The 12,428-nt window shown below is 36.8% G+C and overlaps 1 protein-coding gene and 1 long non-coding RNA gene across 3 annotated transcripts; both read left to right on the forward strand.

Moving 5' to 3' along the window:
* The first annotated feature begins 1,123 nt into the window (after positions 1-1,123).
* On the forward strand, positions 1,124-3,717 carry LOC133838177 (facilitated trehalose transporter Tret1-like). The gene is made up of 6 exons (XM_062269175.1): positions 1,124-1,310; positions 1,394-1,623; positions 1,684-1,814; positions 2,042-2,391; positions 2,463-2,875; positions 2,946-3,717. The coding sequence occupies exons 1-6, from the start codon at positions 1,232-1,234 to the stop codon at positions 3,141-3,143; spliced, it is 1,401 nt and encodes a 466-aa protein (XP_062125159.1). The 5' UTR covers positions 1,124-1,231; the 3' UTR covers positions 3,144-3,717.
* Positions 3,718-10,816: 7,099 nt separating this feature from the next.
* LOC133837755 (uncharacterized) lies at positions 10,817-12,016 on the forward strand. Of its 2 annotated transcripts, none has more exons than XR_009893859.1 (3): positions 10,817-11,379; positions 11,457-11,827; positions 11,897-12,016. It is a non-coding gene; the product is annotated as an uncharacterized LOC133837755 (long non-coding RNA). The 2 variants fall into 2 exon arrangements; XR_009893858.1 differs by having other exon boundaries at positions 10,819-11,379; positions 11,446-11,827.
* The last annotated feature ends 412 nt before the right edge of the window (positions 12,017-12,428 follow it).

Consider the following 12,428-nt stretch of genomic DNA (forward strand, 5'->3'; position numbering starts at 1 on the left):
GTTAAAGAAACCAAAAGGAAGGCAAATTTAAATTCAATGAAGATTTATGCAAGTTCGTTGCAACGAGCCAACGAGAGATCCCAAAAGCAAGCAAAGCTAGTAGCAGAGGGATCCATCATTATCGATCGACATAGGATTTGTGGGGATGCGACGACTCTCATTGTAGTCGAGTTATTGGCAGAGTGCAGGAACTACAGATAATAACTTGATGGCAGGAAAATCATTTATTGTGACACGATGTGAATATCAATGCGAAAACAATGCTCGAAACAAGACAGCTTGTTTGAGTTACATCTTAGCAATTTGTCGGGGTCTCAATCTTTCAGCGTGTTGCCAAGTCGTTGGCTTTACGAGCGTGGCTAATACAAGTGATAGACACACTATGTTATTGCTTAATGAGTTTTATATTAGCGTCTTATAATTCGCTGGGAATAAGCCACATTTCCCCTTTAATTTCTGAGTGTATTTACCAAACAACTAAATTGTAAACTGAGATAAGCGGAGTCGTGCCGTCGTGCTTTATAATCTGCCCCAACTATGATTAACATATATTTGCAATGTCATTTTCTGATAATACCAAAGAAGTTGTTTACATCTATTAATAAAACCATTAACCATATTACTCATCGTAAGATAGATCTACATATATAATATCTTGATATGCCGTCAGATCTTGAAATTGATTGGCATATCTAGATGAAAGTGTTACTGATAAGGAGCTACTGATACGATATAATGTATGTAGTAATGACGTTTACAATCTTGTTATTTCCTGACAAAATATTATTTTTATTACTCAGCTTTATACTTACAACCAAATTGTAATTAAGTCTAAGGCGAGAAAACAAAATAATCTTTATTTTGATTCAACAATGATCTGTTATGAATTCAGAAGTTATTTTTAATATACATAGAGCATACTAGTAAATCACGAAATTCCCCAATTACTACTTGAGCTGCTCACGTTCGAGACGATAAACCCTATTCTAGTGAAGTAGCCAACGAACGACCGGAGCAGCACTTAAGCCGACACCTATCTAATCTCGGCCACACGCTTTATGGAACATTTATTAAAGTGATGATCGTGATTTCCACTATAAAAACGTACACAAGACCCATTCAGAATGCTCAGTAGGCTGGCGGATGAGGAACTGTGCATATTAATTAAGAGTTTCACATTTAATTAAAGCCAAACATAAAAGGCGCACGTACTTTTGTATAAATTATCAAAATGGTTTACAGTGTCAATAACCAGAAGTCAAGCGTTTTTAGTGCGCGGTATCGCTGGCAAGTCATAGCCACCATGACAGGTTGGTGTTGGTGTTACTCTTAGTGTTCGAAGTGATGGAAAATTACATATCTAAATACATACTTATGTGCACATACTCGACAGTTCACATCATGACATTTACACATGGTGTTGGTGTCGGCTGGCTGGCGCCGTCGCTGCCACTGCTTGGATCTGAGGAGACTCCATTGGACAAACCCATCAGCATCGATGAGATCTCCTGGGTGGGTTCATTGATCGGTCTGGGTGCGCTGACGGGCAACATTATCTTTGGGCTGCTGCTGGATCGATTGGGACGCAAGTTGTGCATGTATCTTCTGGCCATACCCAACATGGTAAAGAGAATGAATGTCTTTCACTTGAAGTGCTTCCCCAATGACTCAATTTGCTCGTAGATCTATTGGATTCTTATCTATTCGGCCCAAGATGTGACGTACTTATATGCTGGACGATTCCTAGCCGGCGTGTCGGGTGGCGGATGTTATGTGGTGTTACCCATATTCGTAGCCGAAATATCTGATAACAAGTGAGTAGTCATTCAGACCAACTTATGGTCAATCCAAATTCAAGTGCGCACTTTGTATTGGCAATTGCTGATTAACTTGAGATACTACGCTTATAATTGAACCGAATGCATCGTTCGCTAGAAAAATGATAGGAAGTGTACGTGTTTGATAAGCTGTTCCGCAAGATTTATACTCTATCACATTGTATAATGGGATTTCGGAATATTTTGTAATTTTTTGGTTTTAGCGTACGCGGAGCACTATCTTCCATGGCCATGATGTATGTTAGCATAGGCATGATTGTCGGCTTCTCACTGGCCTCCTATCTCAGCTACTATCTCATGCCGTGCATTGCCATCGCCTTCCCAGTCATCTATCTGTTGGCCATCATCGGCTTATCAGAGACGCCACAGTACTTGCTCCGTCAGGGTCGCGATGCCCAAGCCGAGAAGTCATTTTACTTCTATAAGAACTTGCACTCATCTAGCGCTGATAATGAGTCAGCTTATCATGATTCGGCTAAAATTGAGTTTGAGACATTCAGACAACAAGTGCTTAGTGGCGGGGTCAAACAAGATGTCACCTGGAAAGATTTTTGTGAGTAACCATAAAAGAAGAAAGAAGATTTAAGCTTTATACAGCAATCTAACTTGTCTTCACTTTTGCAGTCAACTGGCCCACACTGAAGATCTTTGGACTCAATTTCACGCTGCTTGTTTCGAATCAGCTGTCGGGAAGCTTTGCCCTCTTTAACTATACCTCGCACATATTTGGAGAGCTGGAGACACAAATCGAACCAAATACCTGCACTATTATCGTGGGTGCAGCTCAGGTCGTGGGCATCTTGTGTGCCGTTGCACTCGTGGATCGCTTGGGTCGTCGTGTGATGTTGCTCACCTCGATGGGATGCATGGGACTTGGAGAATTGGGCATCGGCTTGCTGTCCAGCTTGGCTCCAAAAGAATTTCTGGCTGCGAATAATTGGCTGTCGTTGTTGCTCATGTGCTTCGTAGCCTTTATTGCGTCTGTAGGCGTCATACCGCTTATCTTTATAATCATAATCGAAAATCTGCCAGCTAAGGTGAGTGGAAGAAAGATAACAATAATCCAACTGAAAGAAGTGTAATAAATATGTTTCCTTCGTCTGACAGATTCGCTCCATCGGCACCTCGATTTGCATGGCCACGCTGAGTGCCTTTATTTTCGTCTCTCTGAAAATCTATCCACTCATGATCTTTGGCCCTGGCCTGGCTGCCACCATGTACATGTCGGCTGGCGTGTGCGCCATTGGATTCACCATACTGGGACTATTCCTGCCGGAGACCAAAGGCAAACTGCTGACACACTAATCGTTGTTGCCGTCGCTCTATGTCGCTTTGTGTTTGGGACGCGTGTGAAAATCGAAGATGACTTGAGCTTGGCATTAGGTCCACTGGGCCACGCCAAAACGTCGCTTTTGTATCAGCGAGTCGTTGCATAAGTTGAGGATGGGATTAGCGGTATAAGTGTGAGTGTGAATACTGCCACGGGGACTCACAATTTATTGCAGACATCTCTATCAAAGCGACTCACTCCATAGCTGACACAATGAAGGGCATATGGCTCATCCTGACCTCTTGAACTTAATTCAATTTGCAGCTTATTTACCCTTCAGCGATGGATATTGAGTTTATAGTCTACAAATTTGTGTTAAATAATATTCAGTTTCGAGTGGAGAAAGTCGATTAGGTAACAATCTCATTTGACATACTTCTAATTTCTTTAGTGTTCATTTTCCTAAGTATTTATGTCTACTAATTAAATTAATGTGACTGATGTACATGTCTAACAATTTAAAATTATTAAGACAAACCATCGGATATATTATTTATTAGCCGATTTCTGCAACGCCATTGTATATAATCGCGAAATTGTTATATTCAATTCAAATAGAAACTAATATAAAAAACTCATATAAATAATAGATATAAACTATCAGTCTTTATAATCTAATATTATCTTTACCAGCTAAATTAATAATTTTAAATAAACGAAACGAAATTAATAATTCTGTTTAATCGAAAAGACATGTCGTAAACTAAAGGAAGTTTTGAGTAATCATAAACAATTGCTGAAATACTATTTCTACAAGTTATCACGTTAAAGATAAAAAATACGACTGCTACGTGAGTTACACAATTATAAAAAAACACTTTAAATCCAATGAAATTTGCACATTTTCAAGACATCTGCAAAAAGATAAAGAGAAAAAGCTTTCCTAGCTAACATTTTCATGATTATGAAAATGATAAATTCGAATTATTTAATTCGCAGACAATTCAGTGCAAAACAAACAGTTTTAAATTCCAAGAAATTATTTAGTTTCTTTCGGTTTTGTTTTATGCTCAAAACATGTAATTCTGCGCAAATGAAAAAATAGGTTTTATGACAGGACACACAAATCTCAGCTGATCACAATAGATGATAAATACACCAAACTTAGCTCAACTCGAGCAAGACAAGACCGACAAAAGGCACAATGAAGCTCACTTTTAGTTTGTTTAATGCTTCTTCTGTTGACTTGCTTGGATTTTCCCTTTTTCCGGGAGTGCAGTCCACTTATTACACACTAAGTAAAACAGCGTTCAGCTTGGCAGTAGTGCTGCATCCAAATGCAATTTAAATTTCATAATATTCACACGTTTTTCTAGCCGTCAACTTTTCAAGTGGGAATTGTGTCTTAAGCTTGCTGACAAGCGGATGTTATCCAGCAGCTCAGAGAATTTGTAACAGTTTTTAAAGCGTGTACTTTAATGCAATTTCGGCTAATTGCAGCTTGCTGATTGGGTTGATAAGCATGTATTGGCCTTAGTTTCTCTTTCTCTGATACGAATAACTTGCCGGAAGTCCAATGCAAGCCATACAACAAAACTGTATTGAATATTAAATTCTCATGCACTTAAAATAAATTAATAATTATAATGTAGAAGATGCCAATTTAATAGTAGCTTTATTTGAATACTAATATGTAGAAGCTTATAAGGTTTAATCAAATAACTCATAGTATTTCCGCAACCACTCACTACCAATTATTTTTCTTCACATGTGCTACAGATGGTGCATTCTTTTCTAAGATGTTATCACACTTATATTATATTAATATGCACCGTTTATCGATATGTTTATGTTAATGTTGGTATATCGGCCTGCTATACTAACAATGCATCAAAAAATATATTAAATCTATGATTTAACATTGTATTTGGCTCAATGCACGAACAGCATTTAAAAAATTACAATTAAAAGGAAATAATATAAAAAAAATATTATATAGAATGCCAATTAAACAGCATCTTAATTCAAATAAAAAAAAATCTATTAAATCTGTGACATAACGATTTATCAAAATTACATTGTGTGTGGCCCAATGCATTTCAAACTGACTTAAAAAAAAAAAAGTGCCAAACAATTGCGGCTAATGCGAACGATTTCTCATTGTTACGAGTGTTTGATTTGTGGTTCCTCCATCGGATTCAATTGTTATTTTGGATTGCTCAAAGAAAGCACTTCGAGTAGCAATTGCTGTTGCCATTGTTTACGCCCGGCCTATGCTCTGAGTGACCATTAATAGGCCATTTTTGATGCAAAATGTCATCCTTTGTGTTGGCAATAACCCGATCGAGCGCACATAACTCACAATTAGCGCATTTTTCTGTTTCCCTATGCCAAGACATTTGTTTTCACTTTTTTTTTCGCTGTGCCACTCACCCACTGATCTCCATTTTATCAATGGAGATCGCTTCAAATTTAAAGAGAAATAATATTTGTTGGAAGTATTTCACAGTTTGTGGTGCAAAATTGTTTTTCGATTTATTTATTGTGTCATTGCAAATAGCGTATTCATTTATTATTATTATTTATTGTGTGTTTGTAACTTTTGTGATGATGTGACGTTTCCATTGTTTGCTCTTCTTCTCTGAAAATCAATTTCTGCAATTGTTTAATATTATTTCGTATATTTATCTGCTCTAATTTCGTGGCGCTACCTTTTCAAATGGCCATAGGCGGTGTTGCAAATAGAAGCCGGAGCTTAGCGAATTCGCCATTAGTTTTGGGGACTGTTATACAATCAAATTGAAGGGCCTTTCATGCAGATTATGCGAATATACCGCAGTTCTTTGTTATTCAAAAGGCTATAATAAATTGGTGAGCACATCAATTGATAATTAATTATTTTCAACAAACACTCATGAGTTTGCACAATTCACACAGTTATTTGTCGATATGATTTCTATCTTCGGTGAAGAAAATTGTTATTCCCCACTCAAATTTATATGTATATAAGTTTACTTCTTTAGTCTTGCATAACATTCTAATCTCTGACAGATCTAAAAGGTTGACTGAACTCTGCAAAACCCTAAATACAAATAGAAATGTGTCTTGGACAACATTCACGGTAAACTAGTTTTATTTACATTTTATTCACAACATACATATGCCTAGCAAACGCATAGAAAAACAAAAAATAAGCCATAAAATATTCAATTATGCAAATCAGAGTTTCGTTGTGTTTAAAGAAACCTGACCGATGGTGTGAAAATTAATAGACTCTTGAAAAACTAGACGAGATGACAAGCAGCTACTGGTAACATTATATTGCATAAAACTGGAAAATACTTTTGACTATGCACAAATAAATTAAAGATGATTAATTGAAAGGTCAAGCGGTGAGCGTTGAGTAGTTTCTGAAGTGCATGAGGAATGGTTAAGTGGAGGAAGCTGTGAAGACTTCATTAGGGCTGTGATTAAATTGGACTTGCCGAGTGCAAATGCGTTAATTGGCATTTGTTGGATTGTTGGATGGTGTCTCTTACTTAAATAATTTGTATGGTATTCAAGAATGACCTTCACTGAACTTTTGGACTAGCAGACAGGATAGGACAGGTTCTATTCATTTCAAAATGACGAAGAGATTAACAATTAATTAGAGGCCGAAACTGAAGTGCATAAAAAATTAAACTTCAATTAGCGCTGCCCGTCATTAAAACTCTTTGTTTTTATATTATTTCCAGCTTGGCTGCCTTGTAAAGTGTCTGCCAATAATAATTAATATGCTCAACTTGATGCCAAAGCAATAGCAGCAACAGCAAAAAGGTCATTAAGTCACGACACACGAAGCTCAAAATAATATTTTACACAGTCTCATCTCATTCTGGCCTTTAAAATCTGAAATACAAATTTATGTTAGAACATTAATTTTCAGCCACACTCCGAGATTCCAATTTCGCCGCAGCAACACACTAAAAATAAATACATACGAAGAACACAGAATTAGCCGTGATCCAAGAATGGTTGAAAAGGTTGGCCAACTGTGGCTCCAGAGGGCAAAAAGATCATTTGATCAGAAACAGCTAATTAAGCAACGAAAGCTTTCAATCTTCGACGGGTTCTTTCTCATTTCTTTAATGCTAATTTACGTTTTGCCATGACAGCTATATTTTCATAATTATTTTTACACGCATTCAAAAGAAAGATTTGTATTAATACGAAATTAATTCTTGCAAAATAAAATACTTAGAAAGCCACATCAGCGGATGACGCAATTTTTCTTTTGGCCTTGAATTTTGCTTTTGCAATCTCAGAAATGCTGGAAACTTCTTCTTCGATGATTTATGTTGTTGCGCTGCAGGTGAAATTTAAAGGCGTTAAACCACTTTCTTTTACTTTCGTTATTATATGCTTGATTTAGTAACTTTCATTTTAAAGAATCGTTCTGGCAATTATACAATTCGCATATGTATTCTATATAAAATAAAGTAGAACTTATTGCGGCAAAAAACTCATACATATATTTTAATCAAGACCTAAATGCTTCGTCTGAGAATCTTATGTTCTTTATTCTCAATGATATATTTTGAATGTATTTATATACCAAATATAACATTCGGTATATTCTAGAACTTTTTAGAATAATAATTTGGAATAATCTAAAGTTAATGCCACACTGTTTTACTTTTATTCACAATGGGTAGCGGGTATCTCGAGTACACTCGACTGTAGCTTTCGTACTAGTTTCATTTCAAAATTCAACGAATCTGTCTTGCAAGCAACCAATGAGGAACTGCAGCAGCAAACTGTGCAATCAAGACAGGTGTTTGCTCAAAACAAATAGTTAACTTTTCGCCTCGTTGTCAGCTAATTTAATTTAGGTCTGTGGGGCCCGTCCGTCAGCTGCCAAGCAACAACAGCAGCAAGAAATCACAATAAATTAAAATAAAAACAAATAATCTTAAATGAATTAAAAGTTCTTCAATTGTTAGGATAAGCAATTGACATACGAGCTCCCATCACCCTCGTCATTGCTTAGAGCGAGGCAACAATTATGCGGGTTGCATGTTGATTTTGCCTCTTGTCGTTCGGTGTGGCAAGTTGTTGTAATTTTGGTTATAAAACAAACACAAATGACATTATTCGTACGAAAAACAGGATGGCAAGTTGACTTGGGCTGCCGTGGCAGCTGTTGTCGCACGACTTTCTTCTTCAGCTTCTTCGCAGTTGCAGCAGCAGCAACAGCAACAACCACAATCAATTCGACAGCGACAACATTTGCGCAGGCGCCTTTTGTTGCGCTTTAACTTCCGGAAATCACGTTGCTTGTTGTGATAATGTTATTTTTTCTTTCTTTACTTTTAAAGGAACGGTATAAAAAATCCCCATAAAAATAAAAAACAAATAAGCTACTCGAAAAAATGTGCACGCGAATAAAATTACAAAACTTGCCAAGTTGCCAAAAAATTTGTTGGCAGTTGTTAAATTTTTGTAGCCATGCAAATCATTTCTGAGATTAAAAAAGCTCAACAAACCTATGTCAATATATTGTACGTGATTATATTAAGGAAAAAAAAGTATTTATAAACGTGTTATATAGTAGTTAAAAAATTTAATCATGGATAATTTATATTGAAATATTTTTGAAGTAAATTTAATAATCTCTGAAAAATAAGCATATAAGCACATGTTACGACAAAATATCTTTCTGTTTAAAGTAGAATTTTTATATTAACATATTAGCGAGCTTTTTGACTACCTTAAACTCCCAAATTATACGGTTGTCAGATTTTTCAATTACTTCTCTCAGACCGTAAGAGTGTCATAACTATCAAATTAGAAGCTTCCAATTCGTGTAATCTCCTATGTATTTTCACCGTTCAATAATTTGGTAGCTAATGCGAATATAATTAACGAGCAGGCATACTAGTTACAAATTGACGCCCCAATTTGTTTGCATCCAACACTCCCCGAAAAGATGGGTAATGTCAGAGGCAATCCAATGTGATGGCAGAGTGCAACCTCAATGAACTTAGCCGTTTGTCTGCAATTGAAGACATTCTTGATTCATACCACGGCAGCCAAATGGCCTTCTAAAGTGGCAATCAATTTTTTGGGGAGCCAAAAGAGCTCCACGTGTTGGCCCGTTTGTCTGGCGGCTGTATAGTTAACTGTGACTGAAGCTGCCTTTGGCAGTGTTGAAATGCGATGATGATGATGACGATTACGATGATCATGATGATGATCCAACCAGCAAAGTCGCTCGTCGTTACCTTTGCGGCATTTGACCCCCAGCGTTGAGAGTTAGGCACGTTTCCTTTGCGGGCGACTATTCATTTCTTTGGTTATCAAAAAAAGCAGCCATGGCATCTCCGACTTCAACAATATGTTTTCTATATGCCTTATTTCTGCACAAAATCACTTGACCTTAAGCATTGTTGTAATTTATTTGTCGTTGCGGTAATTTCCCACAAACACACACACAGACACACACTCAGAGTCTGAGATACTAACAGTCAGAGAGTCAGACAGACACATAGCTGGCGCTTTTTTGTTAGAAGCTCAAAGCTATAAACTGTATTACGACAATTTTTGGGTTACTCGGGCTATGGGTTTTCAGCGCTTAGCTGAGGTCTTTTGTGGGTTATTGTGTAACGATCCCGTTCAACCATTGTTGGGCCTGCTGTCTGCACCTTTTGGGCTTGGGCTTATCACTCAGCACTTAGCCACAGTTGCAGTTGCAGTTGCAATTGCAACTAAATGATATAACAACTGCAGTAACTATAATTGTCAGAAAAGACCTTAAAAAATGTATGTATGTTCATACAAAGGGAATTATTGAATTATTCTTGAATTAAATTGTTACAGTTTCCTATTTACGCAATTCCAGTTGCACTCAACAATTGTGTGCTCTCAATAGGCTACCAAACTTTATGAGACTCTGGCTCCCATTTCGATGATTTGAAGGCATAATTATCAACTTATTCGTTGGTAGCTGTGACCGGGTTCGTATCGTCAAATCAATGTTAAATAACAGGCATTACATAACCTGCCATGGACTAATCAAATTAAATTGCAATTACCGTAAACATGCATCAAGTAAGTCCTCCACTTGACTTGACGGTCTCTCGGCTCACATTCAACATGTATATCACTTCCGTACTAATGAAGTACCAGACGTGTGCATCATTCGGTAACATCTTCATTAACACTCCAGACAGACGAGCCAAGACGATCCAATAATATGTGCAAGGCTTCCAGTTCCAATTTGGGGGAATAGCAATGGGCCAAGATGTGATGACGCTTAAAGTGCCTAACGTGGCAATAACAACAATAAGTAAGTGAATGCCTCAAGAGGTGCCAAATTGTTAACTGCGCAAAAGTTTTCACGTTTCTTCAGCCATCATCATGGGATGGGGAGCAGGGTATTGGACATGGACAGCATGCATTGGCTGCATCACAAGGTAGTCCAGTCAGCCCCGTATCTCTTTGGGACGCCCATTTAAGTGTCCAATAATTCAATCACATCAAACGCCAGTCTAATGGGCTCTTAAACACCGTTAAAGGGTTTCAATTACACCAATTGAGCTGATCAAATGAGTTGAGAATGAGAAAGTTGTCTCGCTTGCCGGCCAAGTGTGTACATTTTTGTTGTCAGTAGGCGATGATTTTCGAAATTCTGGGAAAGTACTAAGGCTGGTCTATATTCCATTTCATTTCATGTGCTCAGCTCAAGCTGAAAGCATCTGTTTGGCTTTCAAATTTTTAAACAATTTTTTATTTAAAAAAAATAACACCAAAATTTTAAAACGTTTTACGATTATGCTAACGTTCAAGATTAGCTAATCACGCAGTCTCGGCGCTCAACACGCACATTTTTCGGCTTCTAAATTAAATGGGAAAAATTATAAAGTGAATAACGATTGTTTTTTATTTGGGCTTTAATCGATTTCTTAATAGAAATGTCTGAAAATTATGAACAAAATTCGTCTGGTGCTAAACGACTTGGATCTATTGCCAGTCATTGCAGAACTCTGCTTGAGGAACTTTTCGTTTTCATATTATTCTTCTCGCTATCTGTGCTGTTCATGCTGAGTTTATTCTCTCTGCTGACTGGCCTTGGCGTGCGAAAACCATTCGCAACGCTTCCCAGCAAGTCCTGTAGCTGGCCAACGGAATGGTGCCGCTTTTTCAACGAATCCAAAATGTCGCAGAGACAATTCATATTGGAAACCCTAGACGGTCAACAGTCTATACCAAAGTAATGGTACATTTTAGGTGAGTTTTTAATTATATAACCGAATAAATTTATAAATAAATTTTATTATAACCATATACTTCCAGATTATTTTCAGAAGCACATAACTGTAAATAGTATCGCATCAATACCTTGTTCAATTTCACCTCACTTGTCAATAAGCACACCATCATTTGTTCCATATAAGAGGGCGTCACTTTTTAAAGTTCCGAACTGTCGGGTCGATCCTGAGGAGTTTGAAGATAAAAAATATATTAAATATATGCTATATTTGCCACCGAGTAAATGTCTCTCGTCAAGATTGAGACATAGTCCCGGGTCGCTTTAAACATATTCTACAAATACAAAAATCCACAACAAAAAACAATTTATCTATGCAGATGAGCAGCAAGCAAATCTCAAATGGCTATAATCACAACATAAATCATTGACGCCCAATTCATTAATATTCGTTTCGGTGGCACAAAGGTAATTGCAACTGCTATAATTGTCTAATAAATAATAATAATTGCTAATAAAGCTTTATTTATTCTTTAGTGCATCCCGATTCATATCCATAGACGTCTTCCAAGTTGCAATATATAAACCCCCTACACAAATACATTGTTATGTGGCTACTTCTATGGTTTAAATAAAAGTTTAATTCAAAATATATAATATATATTTTAGTTTCAGTCGTAACCCTTTAGATCAATAAATTTCTCATCGGAATAAAATTTTAAGCTTCTAAATAGCAATTCTAAACATTTCATCTCTTCGGAGCTTTTAACTAACGTATTGCATCGGCTCTTACTGGGCTAAACTTTGAGGTGATGTCCAACTCTGAAGTAGCACAATATATAGCAAGTATTCATCCGTAAAAAGTACAGCCTAAATAAGAGAAGAATATCACGGAATTTAATTAACTATGAGCTATTTAAAAAACTTGTCATTCCAAATTTAAATACAGAAATGAGGAAAATATAAAAATATTTGTAATGAAGATGCATTCATTGTTTCCGAGTTTATTACACAACTCCAAAGCCCCCAAAATTCTGAGGTAACACGAAGCGCGCTCAATGCGGCTTAT

Source organism: Drosophila sulfurigaster, chromosome 2R (assembly GCF_023558435.1).
Source record: "Drosophila sulfurigaster albostrigata strain 15112-1811.04 chromosome 2R, ASM2355843v2, whole genome shotgun sequence".
NCBI classification, from domain to species: domain Eukaryota; kingdom Metazoa; phylum Arthropoda; class Insecta; order Diptera; family Drosophilidae; genus Drosophila; species Drosophila sulfurigaster.

What these genes read in the sequence shown, in the direction of transcription:
- LOC133838177 (XM_062269175.1), top strand. Translation starts at nt 1,232, where the DNA reads ATGGTTTACAGTGTCAATAACCAGAAGTCAAGCGTTTTTAGTGCGCGG. An exon ending in AGTCATAGCCACCATGACAG is followed by an intron (nt 1,311 to 1,393) that starts GTTGGTGTTGGT and finishes CATACTCGACAG; the next exon opens with TTCACATCATGACATTTACA. An exon ending in GCCGAAATATCTGATAACAA is followed by an intron (nt 1,815 to 2,041) that starts GTGAGTAGTCAT and finishes TTTTGGTTTTAG; the next exon opens with CGTACGCGGAGCACTATCTT.